This window comes from Lampetra planeri, chromosome 74, assembly GCF_965212315.1.
Source record: "Lampetra planeri chromosome 74, kcLamPlan1.2.h2, whole genome shotgun sequence".
Taxonomy (NCBI): Eukaryota; Metazoa; Chordata; class Hyperoartia; order Petromyzontiformes; family Petromyzontidae; genus Lampetra; species Lampetra planeri.
In genome coordinates, this window is record NC_136179.1 from 4370839 (window position 1) to 4397053 (window position 26215).

The 26215-nt window shown below is 46.4% G+C and overlaps 2 protein-coding genes across 2 annotated transcripts in view; one reads left to right on the forward strand and one right to left on the reverse strand.

Annotated features, from left to right (window-relative positions):
* The window catches only part of LOC144737840 (uncharacterized), a 55974-nt gene that overhangs the window by 25175 nt on the left and 4584 nt on the right, over positions 1-26215 (forward strand). The gene's annotated exons all lie outside the window — the stretch shown is intronic.
* LOC144737807 (uncharacterized) lies at positions 1681-7013 on the reverse strand. The gene is made up of 2 exons (XM_078620681.1): positions 6449-7013; positions 1681-2006 (listed from the first exon to the last, which is right to left on the reverse strand). Exons 1-2 carry the CDS (start codon positions 7011-7013, stop codon positions 1681-1683), a joined length of 891 nt encoding a protein of 296 aa, XP_078476807.1.

Here is a 26215-nt window from a genome sequence, read left to right on the forward strand (position 1 = left end):
GGGCAACAGAAACTGCAGAATCAGAAGTAGCAGCGTCGCCCTCGAAATGTGTTGTTGCTGCTGTAGTTGCTTCTTTTGAAGTTATATACGCAGGGAGGTGGTGGTCCGTGATGGGATGACGCCTTTGATTAAAGACTTTGATCAATAGCACCCGATTGACGCCCTTGATCGTCACATTTGATCAACTCTGACATTGTAAACTCTCACATGTTAAACTCAAACATATAATATTATATCTCATGCTCTCATGCCCTTTAGATTGCACCCGTTGGTTTGCACTCCCTCGTCGAGGAGGCCGCTCTCCTCCTTTTCTACGGTTACATGCAAATTTCTCACATTAACATCATGCTAATCTCTCACACTGTGGTCGTACCTATGATAAGTGAATATGCGACCCGGGTGTAGGATATGCAGGATTAGAATCTAATTATAATTATTCGAATCCCACATTGTAGCATATAAACAATATAAATGATTTCAAAAAGTATTTAAAAATACATATTCATTTTTTTGAAACTGAGAATGTCGTTGTCCATGTGGGCACAGAGGATCGTATTGTCTCCGCTGCTTTTCGGAATCCGTGTGATCACCCAGTCACATCGCCTAACTCCAGTCACAGCGCTTTACCCAAACTACATCTCCCCAACAAGGCAGCCTTACCGATGCTGTGTATTGTGTTCATGGGATAACAGAGGTGTGTATTATCCCATACGCCTTGCCCAAAACGACTGATTGTCCGCTTAACAACCTAGCCTGTAAACCATTGGTGATAGTGTTGTTTGAGAGCAGCTATTAAAGTCGCTGCGGCAAACGAGGTGGTGGCTGGCCAAACCATGCCTCGCTGTTTGTCTCCGGAGTGATGACGGATACCAACCAGACCAAGCAGAGACCATGTACCAGATCGGATTTTGGTTACTGATGTTAGAGTGATTGTGTTGCAAGTGTGGTCACTACGCGTCTGTATGTGCTCACTCCCGAAGCTCGGCGGTTTTTGGCAACGCCACGGGGCTGCATTTGTGGGGGTCGCTGGCCCCCGAGATCCCTCCCTCGATAATGCTAACGGCCGGGCTAACATCATCACTCGCTCCCCCGCTGCGATGCGAACCGCTGCTGAGTTCCTCACCCATGGTGTGGGAGCCGTCGCTCGAGGATTCCCCTCCACCGCGGGTCCGCGTAATAGGCATGGTTAGTTACCGAGTAGTATTCTGCCCCACTCTACTTCGATACCTCCCTTTCCTAATCGTGCGCCTGCAACCCACACGGAGCGAACGTACGCACGCCCACACACACGCCGCTCCGCGCACTCACTCACCTGGCGAACCACTGTGTACACACGCTCACCCACGCGCTCAGCTCCGCGCAGCGCTCACTCACGTGGCGAACCAGTGTACACCCGCGCACCCACACGCTCACACTGCTCGACAAGATCACGCGAGGCCACGCTTCGCTATTAATGATTTACAAGCGGGCGGTGTGTATATGCCTGGTTGGTGGGGAGTTGAAAGTGGCTGGACACAATAGACATGTTTTGGTGATTGTTTTATGTTTATTTTTGTGAGGTTTTATGCATTTTTATGAGACGCTCAATCGACAATATTAAAGAATGCAACTTATTCAAATATAGAATGCAACTTATTGAAATATCTGGCGATACACGATATTCTTCGTGTACACTCCGTCTTACTCCTCGTCGTCAGGTCCCTCAATGAGCGCCTTGATGTTGGATCTTGCCGTGACTCGCGATAGTGCCACGTACAGTTGGCCGTGAGAGAAGCATGGCGTTGGAAGATATAATCCCAGGTTGTGAACAGTTTGCCCTTGCGCCTTGTTGATGGTCATCGCGAAGGCTGGGACAATGGGGAACTGTTTGCGCCGAAGTCGAAATGGGAAGTCCTTCGTGTCCAATTCGCGGCGGATATGGTTGTTCTCAAGCAGCGAGTCCAAGACCAAGTGTGGGTACTCGGAAAGCTGCGGGAGGTCGTCAAAGTCCGACAGAGCCATCAAACCTGCCGTGAGGAACTCGTGGAGGCTGTGAAGGGTCTTGAACTTTACAATTTCTTTTATTTTCGTTGATGCTGCTAATCCTGCATAATGCACGGGTATAAGTAGTACTAATCACATTCCTGCATTTCCCATATCCCCTCCCTTTGATGCTGCTAATCCTGCATAATGCACGGGCATAAGTAGTACTAATCACATACCTGCATTTCCCATATCCCCTCCCTTTGATTCTGCTAATCCTGCATAATGCACTGGCATAAGTAGTACTAAATATGCTAAATTGCTCTTGATATGCACATGTTTTTTTGTGAAGGCGCCCTTTCCCCCCCCTTCCAACCCAGCACGTGTGCTGTTTCATTCAGACGCTGTCGCCTCGACAGACCTGGTTTTCACCTGAGAACGGCTGCTTGCGTTGTGGCCAAAACGTCGTGAGAATTATTTTATCATGTTTTATTTTTATTTATTTTATTACTTCCCTTCTACGTGACTTTACCGAAAGAAGCAAGAAGATTTACCATTTCTTCTTTGTTGGTCAGCTGGCGGTACTGGTACTCGTAATCGCGAGCCAATTCGACGTAGAATTTATCCCAGAGAGCCTTCGTATTTGCTGGCATGGAATACAGCAGAATGGTAGCGAAGAGTTGACGAAGCTGGTACGGCATCTGAAAGAGCGAGGCTTCTTCCACACACGCAACCCATTCGCGATCGCTCTCAAGGTAGCCTGCTCGCATGGCTGCTTCCAGCGGTTTGTTTTGTTTTATTTTATTCGTAACGCACCATCCATATGCGCTCCACCATCCACCGTGTCCTTGCATCGCAAAGACACAGCTCCGGTGTGCGTCAGCGTGTGCGCCATCCACAGTGACATTGGTCAGCAATTGCACCGTTCCGATCGCACACAGGTTGGCCCCTGCATCCTCCGTCTGTATGTACACCCACAGACAGATCCGCTATGGGGCCACCTTTTATATTAAAATGTATTTTGTTGGTGTTTTTACGTTTACGTATTCCCATTGTGGGTGTTTTACGCATGCATCAGATTTTTGGGTTCCTCACATATGGTATCAGAGGTGTGGGTCACTCTCAATCGAACAATAACGGGAATCGTTTCAGTTATGACAGCTTGCAGATAGAAACATTGCATGATCGTATACTAATAATGACAGAATTTGTACCCCAGTGGAGGGCATCCCCCACCCGGCGCTTCTTATCGGTACTGTGAGACTTACAAATCCAGACATCTCCTCCTCCTGAACCGTTCACAATACCCTGTGGTAGTACCATAATCATCTCAATAAAGCGATCACTTTCCAATGCCCATTTTGATCCAGGGAGTTACCCGGGTGTACTCATTGTTTTAGCATGTCGCAAATTCCGATATGGCTTGTGCAACGGCCAGAGAGAGACAACGGCGGGGGCCGGGCTGCAACCTTTGTAGACAGTTTATTACATTTCAAAGTGCATGGAATTGGCACTCCAAACCATGATAAATGTACAGTAACGCCAACTGCATCCGTGGCAAACATGATACGCGGACACATGCTGCATATTATGCAACACATGCCCTTACCAGCAGCAGCATGCACAGCATCTCAATTACACAACCGAAGTAGACAGCAAGCCGTCCATGGAGACGTGATCAACGTCAATACATAATAATGGTAATAAGCCGGATAGTACCCATTGTACCCATCAAACAGTCAGCTGGGTTGCCCCATGGGGGTATTGACCCATGGGCGAAACTGTAGGGGGCGCTACACAAAGACTCACTGTATAGCGACCCCTGCCTACTCGTAAGGTAAAGTTGTTTGGGGGCTCCACTAATCGCAGCACGCAGCACCCATTTACATAAATAAACGTAATATTAGCGTAACTACCATTCGCACACTTGCATACACACCACACTCACACAGCGCAGGGTCTGCGCCCACAGTGCACTGCAGCACTGCGGCGCAGACCTTGGCAAACCTATGCTATCGCTCTCTTCCGGGCGTGTTAATTATTTATTCTTTATCGAATCAAAGTGAGCTGTGGCTTTTTGCCGGCTGTTTTATTTTCATCGAATCAGAGCGAGCTGTTTGGGCGGGTCCGTAAATAAATTAACGTCCAGATACGCACGCAGACGACCAAACCAGCGTAGTTGTTTAAGATGTTACATGCATACATACTACATACAGACATATCTCATGCATACATATTACATACAGACATGTTACATGCATACATTTTACATACAGACATGTTACATACTGACTAGCATATTGTGATTCTTATAGTACCACGGTGTGAAGCTGAGAATTCGAATTCGAATAGCCCACTTCAATGTACGGTGTTCTAATCTTTAACACCAATTTATTGTTATTTTATAGAGTTATAATGTATAGCTCATAGCTTATATTGTTAGAGTTCACAACATTATAGTTTACTATAATAGTATTTTATAGTGTTATTTTAAAGCGTTGCAATGTATAGCTCATATTTTAACGGTTATATTGTTAGAGTTTATAATGTTAGAGTATGCTATGTGAGTTTACAATTTGAGAGTTTGTGGACGTGCCCTGTTCTCGTGGGACCCGACCGGGATTTGGAAATAATTGCTATGATCATGTCTGAGCTGGGATGAGCGACTAATGTTTACTTTGTTTAATCATAACTGTGTGTAGGTTAGTGTCATCGGTGCTTAGTGAATACTACTCATGAATGAACTCATACTTCTTTCGTATAGAAATTGAAATCATGTTGGTAGAACAAGTCGCCTGCCTTTTCTAGACGAATTGGTATCTTCAAGTGCGTCCGTAAATATACTGCTAAAATATACAGCATAGGGAAGGTTGCCTTGTTGGGGAGATGTAGTTTGGCTAAGGCACTGTGACCGGGTGATGACACGGATTCTGAAACAATGGAGTTAAACACTCGCTGCTTGGCCCCGTCGACAGCAGCGAAGGCTGTCATATACCGCCCCATTTACGAGTTGGCTCTTTGGGGCTGTATGTGTATAGTTGAAAGGTGCTAGATGTTGTTTTCTTCTAACAGCTACTAACGTGCGTGTGTTGTCTGTTTGTTAGGATTTGTCCATTGATGTTGTGTTTTTTATTGCGGTGTTTTTTGTTGAGTTCTGTCACTTGAGTGTTGCAGAATTCGTCACGTGAGCGTGGTGTTTTGCTCGTGTGAATTTCTCTTTTTCACAATTTGTGATTGTTATAATAATTGTAACGATTCATAATCTCCTGAGTTTATAATGGGTTTGTGCGTGTATTTATATAAATATATTCCGTCTTTTGTTATTCGATGACATCTAGCAGTGAAAACCGTGATTGTAATATGACCATGTTGTAATTGTATTAATTTGTATCCGATCCTTGCACGTACACTATACATACATATTAGAGATTCTTATACGACCACACTGTGAATCTAATGCTTCTAATGATATTATAATACCTTACCTCCGTTTATATGGTTATAATTTTAAGCACTAGTTTATAATCGTTTAATGTTTAGTGTTATCGTTTATAGTATTACAGTTTACATGTTATAGAGTACAGTTTATCCCCGATATGCTTCGGGGATTAGGGACTGGTACGTTGATGAACGATTAACTACGGGGACATTTCCCCTCAAGGAACACGTGTTAATCGGGTAGACAGCCAAGATGCTGCCGGTTAAGGGCACACTTGTGTGACGGAGATCCTCCATCTGAAATTATCTTCACATGTTTTTGCTAGGAACATTATAAAATAAAGACCGGACAAACATTTGTAAAAATCCTTTTTTATTCATCTGCAATCATTTTTACGTCAAAACTCGAAGGGAATATTTATTATGTCCTATGTTCACACATTTCCAGTACAATGCAAACCATTTCCGTTCCAGGAATACCAAAGCGTTAAAGTATCATTCCCCATGATTTCCTTAATAGTTCACCACATTTGTTCTCTGTGCGTCTATGTTGAAGTCAAGGCCATATATCCAACGAACGCGTCATCAATGTACATCCTGAAATCGACTATCTAAAGTCTATTATTACCAACCAAAAAAAAGTTTATACTTGAAAAAAAAACCTTTTAAAATGTTGAGTAAACATGTACCTACGGACGCATTCCAACTTTAGCTCAACAGGAACACTTAACGACTACAATTGAACCCTCTCACAACCAGTGCTCATCACACCACTTCGGCAAGTAATCCGATAACATTACAAACCACCACTGTGCACGGAATTAAACTCACAAAAACTGTAAAACTAAAATGGTCAAAATTATACACAAAAGAACTTGATACGGATTAAAAGGTATAACCACATGACGTAATACTTTTTTCAGTCACCCCGAGCTCTCGGTTTGATCCTCGAGCCACTCCATTACATCCAGCCATCTCTCGGGATCCAACTGCATGGGATCGAAGGTGGAATTATCTTCAGGACTTATTTCAGCACCTTGAATTTCACCTTTTGATTTCAGCTTCCTATCATCGTGGACCTTCTGATGCCTGTTCCGTTTTGACGACTGTGCAAATGCCTTCCCACACACAGGACACAGGAATGGCTTCTCGCCCGTGTGTGTTCTCTGGTGACTCTGAAGATGTGATGACTGTGCAAATGTCTTCCCACACACAGGGCACAGGAATGGCTTCTCGCCCGTGTGTGTTCTCTGATGACTCTGAAGATGTGATGACTGTGCAAATGTCTTCCCACACACAGGGCACAGGAATGGCTTCTCGCCCGTGTGTGTTCTCTGATGACTCTGAAGATGTGATGACTGTGCAAATGTCTTCCCACACACAGGGCACAGGAATGGCTTCTCGCCCGTGTGTGTTTTCTGGTGAATATGAAGATGTGATGACTTTGCAAATGTCTTCCCACACACAGGGCACAGGAATGGCTTCTCGCCCGTGTGTGTTCTCTGGTGTCTCTGAAGATCTGATGGCCATGAAAAGGACTTCCCACACACAAAGCAATTGAATGGCTTCTTGCCTCCGTGTGCGTGGGGCTGTGGAGAGCGTCTCTGCTCCATGTGAGCGTAGTAACAGTAGCGGTGTTATCGAGTCAAAAGTACGCTATCGGCAAAAAAATCCCATAAATTTGACGACAAACACGTTTAGGAGTTTATCCGCGAAAATAGACACTTACTTGGAGATTCACGTTATATATTGATGTCTAGTACCCGTCTGAAGATGTCGCCACGAACTCTCCCGACGCAAAGTCGCCTAACTATCGACACAGCAATTGTGCTCGCCAGGCTGCGTTGTCTCGCGGTAGAAGGGCGATCAGCAGAGCGACGAGTCGAGCGTCCAACCTCTTCAAGTTCCCTATCGAAATGGCATTGAGCTCTGCTTCTGAGCCGCCTTATAACTCCCCCCCCTTGGATCCAATCTTTTGTCTTTCAGGATATTTGCATTCGATTGTTACTTTTGGAAGGTACAATCCGCATGTCTATTAACACTAGCAGTCGCAGCCCGCTTCGCGGGCGGTGTGTATATGCTTGGTTGGTGGGGAGTTGAAAGTGGCTGGACACAATAGACATGTTTTGGTGATTTTTTATGTTAATTTTTATGAGACGCCCAATTGACAATATTAAAGAATGCAACTTATTGAAATATCTGGCGATACACGATATTCTTCGTGTACACTCCGTCTTCCTCCTCGTCGTCAGGTCCCTCAATAAGCGCCTTGATGTTGGATCTTGCCGTGACTCGCGATAGTGCCACGCACAGTTGGCCGTGAGAGAAGCATGGCGTTGGAAGATATAATCCCAGGTTGTGAACAGTTTGCACTTGCGCCTTGTTGATGGTCATCGCGAAGGCTGGGACAATGGGGAACTGTTTGCGCCGAAGTCGAAATGGGAAGTCCTTCGTGTCCAATTCGCGGCGGATATGGTTGTTCTCAAGCAGCGAGTCCAAGACCAAGTGTGGGTACTCGGAAAGCTGCGGGAGGTCGTCAAAGTCCGACAGAGCCATCCCACCTGCCGTGAGGAACTCGTGGAGGCTGTGAAGGGTCTTGAACTTTACCATTTCTTTTATTTTCTTTGATGCTGCTAATCCTGCATAATGCACGGGCATAAGTAGTACTAATCACATACCTGCATTTCCCATATCCCCTCCCTTTGATGCTGCTAATCATGCATAATGCACGGGCATAAGTAGTACTAATCACATACCTGCATTTCCCATAAATATGCTAAATTCCTCTTGATATGCAATTTTTTTGTCAAGGCGCCCTTCCCCCCCCCTTCCAACCCAGCTTATATATATGCTCCAAGCACGTGTGCTGTTTCATTCAGACGCTGTCGCCTCAACAGACCTGGTTTTTTTCTTCTTGGTTCTTTCGGTAAAGTCACGTAGAAGGGAAGTAATAAAATAATAAAAATAAAACATAATAAAACAATTCTCACGACGTTTCGGCCACAACGCAAGCAGCCTGAGGACGGCTGCTTGCGTTGTGGCCGAAACGTCGTGAGAATTGTTTTATTATGTTTTATTTTTATTATTTTATTACTTCCCTTCTACGTGACTTTACCGAAAGAACCAAGAAGATGAATCCCTGCAGTCACGAAAGCTTTAAATCGAGACCTGGTTTTCACCTGAGGACGGCTGCTTGCGTTGTGGCCAAAACGTCGTGAGAATTATTTTATTATGTTTTATTTTATTATTTTATTACTTCCCTTCTACGTGACTTTACCGAAAGAACCAAGAATATTTACCATTTCTTCTTTGTTGGTCAGCTGGCGGTACTGGTACTCGTCGTAGAATTTATCCCAGAGAGCCTTCGTATCTGCTGGCATGGAATACAGCAGAATCGTAGCGAAGAGTTGACGAAGCTGGTACGGCATCTGAAAGAGCGAGGCTTCTTCCAGACACGAAACCCATTCGCGATCGCTCTCAAGGTAGCCTGCTCGCATGGCTGCTTCCAGCGGTTTGTTTTGTTTTATTTTATTCGTAACGCACCATCCATATGCGCTCCACCATCCACCATGCCATTGCATTGCAAAGACACAGTTCCGGTGTGCGTGAGCGTGTGCGCCAGCCACAGTGACATTGGTCAACAATGGCACCGTTCCGGTCGCACACAGGTTGGCCCCTGCATCCTCCGTCTGTATGTACACACACAGATCCGCTATGGGGCCAGCTGTTTTTTTTATTTCGAAAATGTTATTTGTCGGTGTTATGCCGTCCATGGAGACGTGATCAACGTCAATACATCTAAATGGTAATAAGCCGGATGAAGCGAAAAGTAACCATTGTACCAATCAAACAGTGAGCTCGGTTGCCCCATGGGGGTATTGAGCCATGGGCGACAGTCCCGAAACTGTAGGGGGCGCTACGCAACTGGCCGTGGTCCCGGCAGGTGAAGCTGGCAGCTCAGTCCGCTAAGACTGACCGTATAGCGAGCCCTGCCTACTCGTAAGGTAAAGTTGTTTGGGGACTCCACTAATCGCAGCACGCAGCACCCATTTTTTAAATAAATATACGTAATATTAGCGTAACTACCATTCGCACACTTGCATACACACCACACTCACACAGCGCAGGGTCTGCGCCCACAGTGCACTGTACCACTGCGGCGCAGACCTTGGCAAACCTATGCTATGACACACCGCTTACCCTCTGTGTGCTGCTGCATGTTTGGAAATGGACGACTGACTGACTGACGCGTGCTGCCGCCAAAATGCACGCAGCCCACTTTCAGGCAATTAAATGTAAGGGATAATTAATTTGTCCAATGAGATTGAAGGCGACACGGACAGAATTTCTCGAGCGCTGGTTTGATATGTAGGGCCGGGAACTGTGCAGGGCCACTTTGCACACACTTGTTTCGGCCCAGTGAAAGATTAAGCACAGTGGTTTCAAGGGAATGGCCGCAATATTGATGGAGCTGCGTACGAAAGAGTGGTCAGTTATGTCCACTGGGCCGTCGAATCGAACCCCAGCAATAATGAACAGATTTTATTGAAAGTTTTGGAATTGAAAATGTATGTGGCTATCCGATTAGTGGAGGGTTCTTGGTTGCAGCCGCGGACGTTCTTCGTTGGGGAGATATCGCCACCAGAACGCAGTGTTCGGCGGGTGCAACAGCAACACTGTACCTACAGTAGATTTTGCATTGCGACCATCACTGTGAATATGGTGTTGCGTGAAAATAGGTGCAATTGTTGACCGAAGAGACGCTGTTGTGCGGCAGGTTTATTTATTTATATTTGTCGAATGAAAGTGAGCTGTGGCTTTTTGCCGGCTGTTTTATTAATTTGTATCGACGAATCAGAGCTAGCTGTTTGGGCGGGTCCGTAAATAAATTAACGTCCAGATACGCACGCAGACGACCAAACCAGCGTAATTGTTTAAGAAGATGATTTGTGTTGATGATTATGGGTGGTAATGAGTAAATGAGCCACCACCCGACGCATAACAGCAACAGACGGAACTAAAGCAGCACCAATAACATCAGCGACAGCAGCAGCAACAACACATTTTGAGGGCGACGTAACTACTTCTGATTCTGCTGTTTCTGCTGCTCGACTATTTGTAGCCAGACCCTGCTCTCGCGGGACCCCACACGTCTTTGGAAATGATTGCGATGATCATGTCTGAGCTGAGAATGATGTGACTAAACGTTACTTTGTTTAACCATAACTGTGTGTAGGTTAGTGTCTGGGGGCTCAGCGAATACTACTCATGAAAGAACTCGCACTCCTTTATGACCGACATTCTACTAATTTTGGTTGATCGAGACGAACAAGGCACTTGCCATGTCCAGAATTATTTTTATTACCAATATTGTCTTTAAATATGATGCTAAACTAAACGTTAACACTGGATTAAACATGCACCTCTTAACCCCTGCCTCGCATTTACGACTAACAATTTGCATTTTACACGTAACATACAGTCAAGCACAGTAAAATGCTAATACGACAATATTGTTATTCTAGGAATTTAAATTCTATTATAGCCCTGCACCCCCCACAGTTCGCATATCCAACCCCCGGTTCGATGGAACGTTCGCTTTACATACATATGAGCAGAGTGCGATTATAATACTTCTAATGAGATTTGAATACCGTACCTCAGTTTATGTTGTAATGAATTAGGAAACCAGTCTATAGTCGTTTAATGTTGAGTGATATCGTTTATAGTGATACAGCTGAAGTCATAGAGGTGAAACGTCCTAAGTGTGTACGAATGCAGATAGGGCGTCGCCGTTGGTTCGTCCACCCATCCCGCCTCAAGACTTATGTCCGTCCCCACCCAGACAGCTCATCCCCATGTCCTGTACAGCCCAAGTCTGGTGTGTCCGACGTCGTGGGGCTCTCGGCAACGGAAACCGTACGCCAAAGTAAATGTGTTGTGCCGCTCACAGTTTCCTAGCCCCTGAGGCCTGGGGTGCTTCAAGGATCTTCCACGTGTGAGGAATCAGTGCCTGGAGCCCAGTCATGTTTCTCAAAAGAAGCCAGGGACCTGCCTAACCCTTCAAGGCTGTGGTGCGAACCCTTGAAGCCCCGGCACAAGATTTCACCATGGGCGATGGACCGGCGTCGAGAACCAGGTCAAAATGCGCAAGGTTGCACTCGTAGGATCCACGCCCAACACACGGACAATTGAAGGGTCCAGTTGAACAAGGTGGAAGCGTGTTAGGATTGTTGTTGTGGTTATTGTGTTGTTTTCTTGTTGTTGACAGGTGAGTGTGGTCACACCGCTTACCCCGTACAGTTGAGTGTTAGGTTTGGGAAATTTTGCTACAGCTGCTGCCCTGACGCACGTGGCTTCTAATAACTGTTGTTGATGTAAAGACAGTGCATCTAGTAAGGGACAATCAGTGACAATATGATAGAGAGAGTTCAAGAATGGAAGGCGGGACAAATGGTGGTGGGAAATTCTCACCACGAATAAGAGAGGAGGAGGAACGACGTTCAGGGCTGTTTTGGTGGAATATCGGGTCGTGGCTTGTTGCTGTCTCGTCGTTGCTAGATCGTGATTCCGGTGTCGTAAGTAGTGTTAAAGGCTAAATACAATAACCCTCTACAGTCTACAGAGTCTGGAGTCATTAGAATTGTAACGATTCATAATCTCACGAGCTCATAGTGAGTTTGTTCAATTATTTATAAATTTCCATACTTGTATATTGCTATTCGATGCCGTTGAGATGGAACATTCATCAATCAGTGGGCAACTTGATTCTAATACGACCATGGTGTGATTCTAATAATTTTATGCGATTCTAAACCTGGCACCTCGCAGGCCGCATTTTGGTCTTCTGATGCGTACTTACATATAACGTAGATTTGAGCACATTGTAATTCTGGTACGACAAAAAATGTAATCAAATCCTGATCCTGCACCTTCCGTTTCACAGATCCCACTCTTGGTTCGCACGTCCATATTACATACATATTACATACAGACATGTGATTTACTTACGAGCATAGTGTGATTCGAAGAGGACCACGGAGTAATTCTAATAATTCGAATGCGATTCCAATATCACACTTCAATGTATGGTGTTCCAATCTATAACACGAGCTTATAATGTTATTTTTTAGCGTTATAATGTAGAGCTCATAGGTTTTCTTGTTAGAGTTCACAACATTAGATTTTACTATAAAATCAGTTTACAGTGTTATTGTTATAGAGTTACATGTATAGCTATAACAGTTAAATTGTTAGAGTTTATAATGTTAGAGCTTACAGTGTGAGTTTATAATGTGAGAGTTTTTGGCCGTGCCCTGTCCTCGTGGGACCCCACACGGATTTGGAAATAATTGCAATGACTATGAATGAGCTGAGAGTTGAGCGACTAATGTTTACTTTGTTTCAACATAACTGAGTGCAGGTTAGTGCCATCTGGGCTTAGCGAATACTACTCATGAATGAACTCATTCTCCTTTATGAAAGACATTGTAATCATGCATTTTCTTGACGAATTGTTATACGGCTAAAATACACAGCAGAGGGAAGGCTGCCTTGTTGGGGAGATGTAGTTTGGGTAAGGCGCTGTGACTGGAGTTAAACATTCGCTGCTTGGCCCCGTCGACAGCAGCGGAGACGATCCGATCCACTGCGCTCCATCTCCCCACTAGGTCCACGAAATTCTAAGTTTTTTTTTAAATGAACGTATGTTTTTCAAATCATATGAAATGCAATTATGTTATAATATGTGATTGTTATACACTTTATATGTTTACATAACGTATATAGCTATTCGATTAAATTAACATGACATTCATCTAACAGTGGACAGTTTGATTCTAATTCGACTAGTGAGATTTTAATAATTGTAATGAGATTCAAATCTTGCATATCCTACCCCCGGTTCGCATTCACTTAACATGCATATGGCCACAGTATGATTCTAAGATTATCACAGTGCGATTATAATTACTAACCTCCATTTATGTTGTTCAAAACTAATAATACCGTACCTCTGTTTTTGGTGTTATAAATGATGAAACTAGTTAATAGATTATAGTATTTTAATTATTTTTGTTATCGTTGATAGTGTTACAGTTCACATGTCATACTTGATGATTAGGGACCGTAACGTTGCGAATAGATTTATAATGGGGACCTTTTCCCTCCAGGGACACATGTTAATGGAGAGACAGCCAAGATGCTGCCGGTTAAGGGCAGATTTGTGTGACGAAGATCCTCCACCTGAAACTCGCTTAAAACACGTTTTAGCTATGAACATTGTAAAATAAATAAACGGACAATAATTTGTTAAAATACGTTTTTATTAATCTGCAATAATTTTTACGTTAAAACTCCAACCGAATATGTATTATGTTCTATTGTCAAACAGTTACAGTACAATGCAAACCATATCCGTTCCAGGAATACGAAAGCGTTAAAGTATCATTCCCCATGATTTCCTTATTAGTTCACCACGTTTGTTCACTGTTCGTCTATGTTGAAGTCAAGGACATATATCCAACGAACGCGTCATCAATGTACATCCTAAAGTCGATTATTACCAACCAAAAAAAGCTTTATACTTGAAAAAAAACCCGTTTAAAATGTTGAGTACAGATCTGACTACAGATGCATTCCAACTTTAGCTCAACAGGAAGACTTAAACACTACAATATTTTCTGGAATTGAACCCTCTCATAAACACTGCTCATCACACCACTTCACCAAGTAATCCGACAACATCAAAAATCACCACCTGCACGTCAAGAAACTCTCAAACGAACTGTAAAACTAAAGGGTCAGAATTACACACAAAAGTACTCAAGACAGCTTAATAGGTATAACCGCATGCAACATTATATTTCAGTCACCCCGAGCTCTCGGTTTGATCCTCGAGCCACTCCATTACATCCATCCATCTCTCGGGATCCAACTGCATGGGATCGAAGGTGGAAACTTCGTCAGGACTCATTGCAGCACCTTGAATTTCAGCTTTTGATTTCCTATCATTGTGGACCTGCTGATGCTTGTTCATGGTTGACGAGTGTGCAAATGCCTTCCCACACACAGAGCACAAGAATGGCTTCACGCCCGTGTGTGTTCTTTGGTGACTCTGAAGATGTGATGAGTTTGTAAATGTCTTCCCACACACAGGGCACAGGAATGGCTTCTCGCCCGTGTGTGTTCTCTGATGAGTTTGAAGAGTTGATGCCTGCGCAAATGTCTTCCCACATACAGGGCACAGGAATGGCCTCTCGCCCAAGTGTGTTTTCTTATGATCTTTAAGAGTTGATGACCGTGCAAATGTCTGCCCGCACACAGAGCAAAGGAATGGCTTCTCGCCCGTGTGTGTTCTCTGATGAGTTTGAAGAGTTGATGCCTGTGCAAATGTATTCCCACACACAGGGCACAGAAATGGCTTCTCGCCCGTGTGTGTTTTCTGGTGACTCTGAAGAGTTGATGAGTGTGCAAATGCCTTCCCACACACAGAGCACGGGAATTGCTTCTCGCCAGTGTGTGTTCTCTGGTGACTGAAGATGTGATGAGTGTGCAAATGTCTTCCCACACACAGGGCACAGGAATGGCTTCTCGCCCGTGTGTGTTCTCTGGTGTCTCTGAAGATCTAATGGCCGTGAAAAGGACTTCCCACACACAGAGCAATTGAATGGCTTCTTGCCTCCGTGTGCGTGGGGCTGTGGAGAGCGTCTCTGCTCCATGTGAGCGTAGTAACAGCAGCGGTGTTATTGAGTCAAAAGTACGCTATCGGCCGCAAGGATGTTTAGCGTTGAGTTTTGGATTTTAACTGCCAAAACAAGAACGACACTCGCGTCTAACCGAGGCACAATACAATCCCGTCAATTAGACGACGAATACGTTTAAGAGTTTTTCCGCGAAAATAGATACTTACTTGGAGATTCACGGTATATCGATGTCTGGAACCCGTCTGAAGATGTCTCCACGAACTCTCCCGACGCAAAGTCGCCTAACTGTCGACACAGCAATTGTGCTCGCCAGGCTGCGTTGTCTCGCGGTTGAAGGGCGATCAGCAGAGCGACGAGTCGAGCGTCCAACCTCATCAAGTTCCCTCTCGAAATGGCATTGAGCTCTGCTTCTGAGCCGCCTTATAACCCCCCCCCGCCCTAGGATCCAATCCTTTGTCTTTCAGGATATTTGCATTCGATTGTTAATTTTGGAAGGCACAATCCGCATGTCTATTAACATACCGAAGGGTAATGTGCCCATTGTGCTTCATGCATGAATATATAAGTGCATCTCAGTGTGTAATTGTGCGCTTATTTTGAATAAATGGGATTAAAGTGAATGCAGCACTCCGGAGACAAACATCGAGGCATGGTTTTGCCAGCCACCACCTCGTTTGCCGCAGCGACTTTAATAGCTGCTCTCAAACAACAGTCACCAATAGTGGTTTATGGGCTAGGGTGTTAAGCGGACAATCAGTCGTTTTGGGCAAGGCATATGGGATAATACACACCTCTGTTATCCCATAAACACAATACACAGCAGCGGGAAGGCTGCCTTGTTGGGGAGATGTAGTTTGGGTAAGGCGCTTTGACTGGAGTTCGGCGATGTGACTGGGTGATCACACGGATTCCGAAAAGCAGCTTAGACGATACGATCCACTGCGCTCCATCTCCCCACATGGACAACGACATTCTAGTTTAAAAAAAAAATTACATTGATTCGACACATTCAGTGGACAGTGTGATTCTAATACGACTAGCGGGATTCGAATAATTGTAATTCGATTCTAATCCTGCACATCCTACCCCTGGTTCGCATATTCACTTATCATACGTACGACCACAGTGTGAGAGATTAGCATGATGTTAATGTAAGAAATAAGCATGTAACTGTAGAAAAGGAGGAGAGCGGCCTCCTCGACGAGGGAGTGCAACCCAACGGGTGCAATACAAAGGGCATGAGAGCATGATATATAATATTATATGTTTGAGTTTAACATGTGAGAGTTTACAATGTCTGAGTTGATCAAATGCGCCGATCAAGGGCGTCAATCGGGTGCGATTGATCATAGTTTTTTATCAAAGGCATTATCCCATCACGGAACACCACATCCCTGCGTATATAACTGCAAATAAAGCAACTACAGCAGCAACAACGATATCAGCAACGACAACAGCAGCAACATCACATTTCGAGGGCAATGCAGCTACTTCTGATTCTGATTTTTCTGCTGCCCGGCAGGACCCCACACGTCTTTGTAAATGATTGCTATGATCATGTCTGAGCTGAGGTTTGAGCGAATAAAGTTTACTTTGTCTCAGCATAACTGTGTGTGGGTTAGTGTCATAGGGGCTAGGCGAATACTACTCATTAATGAACTCGCACTCCTTTATGACCGACATTGTACTAATTTTGGTTGATCGAGTAAAACCAGGCACGTGCCATGTCCAGGCGAATGATTATAAACAATAGTGTCCTTAAATATAATGATAAAATTAACGTTAACACTGGATTCAACGTGCACCTCTTAACAACTGCCTCGCATTTACGACAAATGATTGCATTTGCACATAACATACATTCAAGCACAGTAAAATGCTAATACTATTGTTATTCTAGGAATTTTAATGCGATTCTTACCCTGCACCTCCCACAATTCGCATATCAGATCCCCGGTTCGATTGAACGAACACTTTACATACATATGAGCAAAGTGCGAATATAATACTTCTGTAATAAAGGACTCGATTTTGGGTCTGTCTCCGTTGTCCTTTATTTGGGTTCTTACACTATTCCCACACGGCCCTCGCTCAGAGTCTCCCCCGCTTGGCAGCTCGACCTCTGCCTTCGCTCCCGTAGCCTTTCGCGCTCCTGCAGCTCCGCTGCAGGTCCCCCTTGTGCAGCGCTCCGGCTGCTCTCACAGCAGCTCCATGCTGCTCCCCGTTCCTCCGTGCTCGGTCACCGCTGGCTGGCGGTGCCGAGTCTTACCGTGTGTGGCGATCTCGCCACTCCCCAACGTTCGCCCTGCGTGGCCTCTGTGGCGACCTCGCCACTCTCCAATCTCAGCCCTGCGTGGCCTCTGTGGCGATCTCGCCACTCTCCGTCTCTATCCCCAACTCTCTCTTCCACCCCGCTGACTGGCGCCGTCATGAGCCCATCAGCCACCAGGCTGAGGCACGGTGACCACCCAACTTGGTCTCCACTCTTCTCTCCCCCGACTGACCCAGATGTCTTCCTGTCTCCCCGCTATACCATCTCCTACCACGTGACCCTGACTCCTCCCCCCATGACGTCATCTCCCCCCAAGCCGTTTACGCCCGCATTACACCACCCTCCCCCGTAGAGAAAATTGCAGCCGTCCTCGGCTGAAACAGAACAAAATAATGCGGGCGAAGGCATCGCAAACAGGAGTCCCCCAGACACAACGGAGATTATAACAACAACGCAAGTAACGAAAGGGGAGGGATCAGGAACCGGAACAGAACAACAAGAATAATAATAGCACAAAGCGCAACAACGGCAACCGACACGCAAGAATGGCACACGCGCACAACCCAGAAATGTGGTGTCTTAGAGCGTGTCCTTGTTGTTGTTCCATCCACTCGGCTCAAGTCCAACATCAAAGAACAAGTGGTAGAGCAGAATGACGAACGGGCGCTCAATTGCTCCTTCAAGTCCTCATCCAGCTAGCACACCAGGTAACACCCAGTGTGGCAGGCGCCGAAGATCTGTGACGAGAAGGAGAATCCAATCCCCTGAGGCACAGCACAACAACGCACATCCGCATGTCGTACACGACAGCCACCCGGCCCCAGGGTAGTCGAGATGATGTAATTCCGGCCCGTTTAAGAAAACCCCAATAATTACCCAAAATAACGCGATGGATGCCCCAGTATTTACATTTTAACAACAATATTATTTACACGCGACAACAACAAAAACAAAATTTCTGCTCTTGCCCACCAGCAGTCCTCCCTTGAGGACCAGCACAGACATCTCACGTACACAGCATGTACCCACGGTCACTCTCAACAAAACCCCCAGTCGCACACCCTCGCGTGGAGAGAGCCACGCTCCCCAGCGGTAACGTTTAACTCGCCCTAACCCTCACCGTGGTCGTCAAACCACAGCAACATCCACTGATCATACTCTCAGCTAGTGCAATTTCGGGGATGAGCAGCACTCGGCCATGCTCCTCCCTTACTATCCCATCAGCGATGGACACACACCAGCCTCTTATAGTCTGACGCTTTATAGCCAAGGGAAGATCAATCCCTCGACAAGGCCAGACACCAACGACCCCCCCCCCCACGGGGTAATGTTCTCGCATAGAGACAATAACGCCCTAACCCAAATCCCGTGAGCCCCCGGCACACCAGGTTCAGTCTGCCACCGCACAACTGAACCATGACTCCCCGAGCCATATGAGCACACGGCCCATTAGTTTGAGACATACCACGGAGGTTTCGCCTCCGGGCTGTCAGGTCAGCCATCAGCCATAGGCCGACGTGACCACCACTCGTGCATCACCCAATCAACAATGGCAGGCATAACAGATGGAATATTTGCCCCACCGAGGTTTTTCCCGCGCGCTCAAAATGGCGGCCACTTGCGCAAAGCGCATCGTCGCCATACCCCGCGTGCGCGCAAAATGGCGGCCCAACGTGCGAACACGTGGCCAGTTTTCACCGTGCGTGCACCCCAGCTTCCCTTTGCTGGGGGCCACAAAATGCATCCCCCGTCACGTAACAACCCCACCAACGATAGACGCACAGCCCCAGCTTGCTGCGCACAGCAGTCATATCGGATAATTTTTTACCAATATTTTACCAACACACATTGGTTACACACATCAACTCGCAAAGCAACTCCTGGCTGCATGCAATCAACCGAATGAGCGACGCCATTTGGCGCCAATTTACGGCCCCATCACCATTAACATCTGAGCCACCCACAACGGCGTCATCGCGCACCCTCATTTTCAAAAAGCTCAATTACCCCTATAATATACACGCAATCTCGTGTGCACAACACCCATACAACCAAATTTTTGGGTCCCCCTCTATAATATACACGCAATCCCGTGTGCACAACACCCATACAACCAAATTTTTGGGTCCCCCTCGAATTTGTTACCAATTTCCAACAGGTACGCACAATTAATAACACTCCCAAACCCAATAGACAACCAATGCATCGCACCCCATAACCGTACAGAACGGTGTAACAGCACATGCAGTCATCATATCGCGATCACACGCGTACATTTAAGCACAATAGCAAGCAGATCTGCAGGCAACCAACACACCATTAATCCAGTCGTAACATTGCAGCAACAACACAAATATTCTCTCTCTTGCAACCAACCACATCGTACGCAGCATTTCGCAGCACCATACTCCAAAAAAAAATATTTTTCAATCAAGCCCGTCGCACACGGTAACCCACGAGATGGTACAGCGCAGGATACCCGACGCTCCCGAGTTAATAATTAACTTCGCCATCAAGATAACAACTCCACACCGCAGCGCACACACACAATTTGACACTCAGCAAGCACAGCAGACTCTCCTTCCCTCCTCAACACACACTCATACACACTAATTGACACCGAGCAACAAGCAAATAGCGCGTTCATCCAGAACACACACACACACACAGCCCGAACCGCGCTCTACACGCTCGAGACATGACAAAAAATCGCCCCCCCGGCCCTCGAAAGATGGGTGAGGTGTGTGTTAAGGCCGGGTGTGTATCGTTACGACTCGCCCGGGGCTGCAGCAAGAAGAGGACGGCAGGGTGGTAACTTGAGACGCCTCGCAGAACTCGTTCGGCGACTTGACTGCTCCGTTGTCTCGCACCCGAGCCAGGACGGGAGAGCTCCCGCCCCAGCAGCTGCAGCGTCGTCGTCCTCTCCCCGCAGCTCCTCCTCGCAAACAGCAGCTCACAGCAGGCTGCTCTCCCCCGCGGCACCTCCAGATGGCAGCGCAAGGCTGCCTCTCCGCCGCGATGTTGAAGATGGCGGCGTCTCCTCGCCGCGGTGAAGACAAGATGGCGGCTTCCCGCAGTTTCTCCCCTGCCACGCCCAAGATGGCGTCTTCGTGCCGCGTGGCCGATGGCGCTGGCAGCGCAGGCAAGGCGGCGGCCTGCAGACCACCATCGGCTCTCCCCACTGCCGTCGTCGGCGTGGTGAGCTCACACAGTTGCGCCAACATGATTTTCCAGGTCTCCAGCTGCGCCATCTGTCTCAATCGTAAGTCGGATGATGTAGCAGATGATGACGCAGGAATATTCTTTCTTCTGAGCTGTCTTGACAAGCCGTTTCACTTCTGACACCAGTGTAATAAAGGACTCGATCCTGGTTCTGTCTCCGTCGTCCTTTATTTGGGTTCTTACACCTTTCCCGCACGGCCCTCGCTCAGAGTTCTCCCCTTGGCAGCTCCATAGCTGCTCTCGCTCCCGTAGCCTCCACACCTCTGCAGCTCCGCTGCAGATCTCCTGTGCAGCCCTCCGGCTGCTCTCACAGCAGCTCCACCGCTGCTCCCCGTTCCTCCGTGCTCGGTCACCGCTGGCTGGCGGTGCCGAGTCTTACCCTGTGTGGCGATCTCGCCACTCTCCAACGTTCGCCCTGCGTGGCCTCTGTGGCGATCTCGCCACTCTCCAACCTCAGCCCTGCGTGGCCTCTGTGGCGATCTCGCCACTCTCTGTTTCTATCCCCAACTCTCTCTTCCACCCCGCTGGCTGGCGCCGTCATGAGCCCTCAGCCACCAGGCTGAGGCACGACGACCACCCAACGTGTTCCCCACTCTTCACTCTCCCGACTGACCCAGATGTCTTCCTGTCTCTCCGCTATACCATATCCTACCACGTGACCCTGACTCCTCCCTCTCGGATCGTCACATCCGGCCCGCCCATTTACGCCCGCATTACACAGGTAAAAAGATGAGATTAGGAGCACTCCCTTTAAGAGTGTGCTCCTAATCTCAGCTCGTTACCTGTATAAAAGACACCTGGGAGCCAGAAATCTTTCTGATTGAGAGGGGGTCATACTTATTTCCCTCATTAAAATGCAAATAAATTTATAACATTTTTGACATGGGTTTTTCTGGATTTTGTTGTTATTCTGTCTTTCACTGTTCAAATAAACATTTAATTCAAATTATAGACTGATCATTTCTTTATCAGTGGGCAAACGTACAAAACCAGCAAGGAATCAAATACTTTTTCCCTCGCTGTATGTGTACATCGATATCCCACATTGCTTACACGTACGCACAATGAAATAAATAGAAACTAGAACGACTTCCGGGGATGGGAAAATATCGAGGAATCTCTTTCAATGGAGCGAGTTGAGTGTGTTCAATTCAACATCTCTCTGTCCATCTGTATCTCTGTTTGCCTCTGTGTGTTTCTCTCTCTGCCTGTCTCTGTGTCCTATGTCGTCTCTGTATCTCTGTCTCTGTGTTCCTCATGTCTGTGTCTGTCCGCCTGTCCTGTGTGTGTCTGTCTATCAGCGTCTGTCCAATCGTAGTCAACGACTGTCAGTAGCAGCAGGCCCCCGTTCAACTCCCACGACTACACGCGACTCGAACTTGCTCCCAACACACAAAGGCAAAGATCTCCCGTATAACCTGGACAGAATGTCAGGGCAAGTGCTGTTAGTGAGCACCTAACACGAAGATAAAGACCTTAACAGTTTCATTTCATTTTCATTTAGTTGGTATAGCCCTGTGAGCTATTCGGCTCTTGAATCGGGTGCAACCGCAACAAATAAAAAAAACATGAACAAGAAAACATCTCAAAGTGACTATGCGCAAACAGAAAAATCCAGGGAGAAACTGCAAATTCTTCCAGAAAAAAGCACCGTACACCAACGCTGTGCAAAAATCCCAGTGGGATGCAAGTCAAACAACAACAACCACAAGACAACTTAGATTAAAGCCATCATTCTAACTCCGTACTACAACAAACAAACATGGCTAAACCAAAAATCTTTTTTAAAATCACGAAAATGAAGCCGTAAGCAATGTAACAGTGATCATAGGAATTGTGACCGATATTTCACAATAAACGACACAAAACATGATCCACCAAACCCTGTAGCCATAGCTGGCTGCATGAGTCACTCCACAATAGCAGGAGCATCAGTAGGAGTATAAAATCAATTTCAAATGCACCTTTAAAGATCAAAGATGGAGAGCTCTGAAATCAGCTCGTATGCAGGTGCTCCGTGGATTGTTGCATTGCAAGAACATTTGATGATGACAGCTTGGAGAGGCCTCCATCCAGCATTGGATTTCATTATGGTTGATAATGATGATGAACATTAATCTTTAACTAAGGTTTGCTGTCCGTTTACTTAAAACTCGTCTGAGCTGTATCGCCACTAGGTGGCACCATATTACAATTTACTCCAATTCTGGCAATATGATCAGGAGATAAAGGAAAATGTCGAGGTCTGCTAGCCAGAAGAGGGCTTCGGGAGAGAGTTGGTGTAGCTTTGTTATTTCTTCATTGCAGGAACGAAGACTACAGTGGTTTACTATGTAGTTTATTGTATTTACCGGGTAAGGTTGCCCTTTGGGTTTATTGCCGACGCAACTCAACAACATAAGATAAGCGGGCTTCATCACTGCTCCGAACGTGAACCAACGCTAACGGACGGCGCAGTAACGAGGATTTGCCCTCGCAGCTAGGAACGGAAACGCACCATCCCTGCAGATCATTGCCAAAAATCTCGACTGCCGCTGGGACATCCCAAAAATATACAATCACAGTTGGAATGTGTCCATTAAAGCAAACCGTCCTGGATTGTTTAAAACTATTTCTAAAGACCAGCATAAATGATCCATTTCTCTATTAAATGTTTACCATTCATCGCCTCTGGTTAGTAATGTCAGACAAGCACTGTGACACACTGGGTGTGCAAGTGAAGGAGAATTTATTCCATCAAGCGGTAATATTTAACTCTTGGGTTATTTCCTTGTTGCCGTTGTTGTGATGGGAAATGAACAGAAACACATTCCTGCGGAGAGAGCTGGTAGGAACGTTGGGTTGCTCGGTCAATGGCTAGGGTCAACGGCGGCGTGGTGTATTCCGCAAATATGCCCGACTGTGAGGGAGGGTACAAGCCGGCATGATTAGGTTAAACGTTGAGTTTTATAAGGGCACCACGGGGTGACCAGCCCCTCCCCACCCAGCCCCTCCCTGCACGACGGACGGACACAATAATCCCCTGTGGGCTGGTGTAACCAGGAGGTTCCAACCAGTATAACTTGTCCTACCTGCGGCAATGTCAAGGTTGCTGTCCTGGCTTCCATTGCTGCCACCAAAATCCAGCAGCTCATCTTCGCTCCCAAGATCCATCAAGTCGTGAGTCTGCAGCTGGGCCGACGCCGCTCTTGTGATTGCACCTGTTGACAACGAACCACCTGGTTGCAATCTCTGCCTGACATGAGCCACATCTGCAGACATGGAGTGGTTCCGGCGATAGGGAGGCAACAGACTCTAGGGGCAAGTGCTGTTCGCGAGCACCTATTAAGGGTGGGACGGCACACGAGGCCAGCACCACGCCCGGCCGCCTTTGTCTCCCCAGTGGCGATGTTGACACACCGCACCTGGTACTCGTTTGAGGCTGAGTCGACGTAGGGGAGGCTCAGGACCGGTTCAGAAAGTCGTCACTGGCGGTGTTGGCCACGAGCGGGAATGGAACTCGGCTGGTCGGTGCGGAGCGCAGCGCTCACCACGACACTGCCGCTCCCCTTGTCAACAAACTTAAACTCCGACCCCGCCCTCTTACGTCACCGCTCAGCGTGACCTCATCGGCATCAAACGCCAGGGGGAGGTTTGCCTCGCTAGTGACGTCATGTCACCCACATCCCCACCACTGCGCTCTTGAGCGTGACGTCATCTCTGCTCGGCCGCTGCCGATATCTGTTCCAGTGCCAATCCTTATTTGGGCAAAGCTACGCCCGGTGACTGGTGGCTCATTAACATAATGTATTCGTTAAAGCCGTCGCGAGTTTATTGCGACGGGTTCAACACGCGCGCCCCACCCCTCCGTCGTATGGGCTGGACTCATTAACATAATTTATTCAAGTTAAGACCCGCTCATTGCGGGAAGGGAGTGTCTTGTACCCAGGAAGTGACGTCACGGCCTGCTGCCGCGTGGCTGTTGCATCTCCGCGCGTGAACTGAAATCCGAGGTGAGAAATTCTCATCGCGGTTGTGGTGGTGGTTGTGGTGGTGGTTGTGGTGATGGCTGTGGTGATGGTTGTGGTGATGGTGGATGTGGTGGTGGTAGTGGTGGTAGTGGTGGTGGTAGTGGTGGTGGTGGTTGTGGTGGTTGTGGTGGTGGTTGTTGTGGTGATTGTAGTGGTGGTTGTAGTGGTGGTGGTTGTGGTGGTGATTGTGGTTGTTGTTGTTTACCGAGGTAGAGCCTCACTCTCGTAGGGATGTCAATTGAGTAGCAGCGAGCATGGAAGCGATGTCCAGGTTAGAACTTTACAACGCGGGGCCTTGCCTCCTGCCCTCGCCTGATCGCGTTTGCTTTAATTCTCTCGCTTAGTTTAGCAATCTGTGGAAGAACGTAATCTGCCAGGCTATGCGTTCATTGTGTGTTGACCGACTCTCTGTGTTGCATTGCATTACATTTCCAAATTTTACGAAGTTTGTTTGATTAAGTGTGCTCTCTCTGTGTCCTCTACTGCAGTCACCAAACCTCCAAATATCTCATTGACACAAGGCCATAATTATAATATGTTAGAATAATTATTATATATTATAATAATTCTAATAATCAAATATGCCCCTCCAATTTATTGCTATAAAAATCTTCTTTAAAAGTAATAATTGCGATGCTATGTTAATAAAAACAACAATTTGCTAAACCTTGGCCACGAAATCTGGACTTGTCTTCATATAACAATACATAGATTTCTGTTTATATGATTGCGTTGTACTTTATGAATCCCTAATCTCTGCCACTACACACTATGAAACAAGAAAAGGTTAATAAAAAAACAGAGCAATGTAATACAATACACTATTACACATTATTGTATCAAATAAAAAAAAATCCATCCCATGTGTTAGTGAATTTTTAAAAATATTTTAGGGAGGAAATGGCAGGAAATGAGTTTTCAAATATAGATATTTTTCTAGTGGGGGACCCTAGACCCCCTGTAAGATTTGATCCCCCCCCAAAGTTGACTCCATGGCTACGGCCTTGCATTGACATGCTAATTTCTCTACCCCCCCTCTCTCTCTCTCTACCCATCTCTTTATTTAAGGCCTCGACACAGAAGCATTGTTTCTCTGTGTGCCTATGTGTGTCTCTCTCTGTCTCTCTGTCATCTCTCTGTGTGTCTCTGTGTCATCTCTCTCTGTGTGTCTATGTGTGTGTCATCTCTCTCTGTCTATGTGTCTCCGTGTCTGTGTTTCGTCTCTCTAAAATTGAGAAATCTTTGGAAGAACGTAATCGACCAGGTGGGGTGTTGACTGTAATGTTAGCCGACTCTCTGTGTTGTATTGCATTACATTTATGAGTTCACTAGGTTTTTTTCCTCTTTCATTTGTACCTGATGATGATTGCTTGTGTTGCAATCGAAACGTCGTATGCTATTATTATTTTTTTCTACATTACTTTACTGAAAGAACCCAAGAGTATCTTGCTTATGTTTTAATTTCTCTTCACCTGGCTCGCTACTTGGTAACTTTGTTTTATTTTAAATATTCACAGTTTTTTTTTCATTTTTTACCAGGCCACGCCCGCTGGAGCTGCTGTACCGCTCTTGTTTTCAGAAGCGACCTGCCCACAACAACAATAACA

Coding starts and splice junctions, on each gene's coding strand:
- LOC144737807 (XM_078620681.1), bottom strand. CDS start 7,013: ATGGAGCAGAGACGCTCTCCACAGCCCCACGCACACGGAGGCAAGAAG. Junction 2,007..6,448: donor TAGGAAGCTGAAATCAAAAG/GTGAAATTCAAG, acceptor TCCTCACGGCAG/GTTTGATGGCTCTGTCGGAC.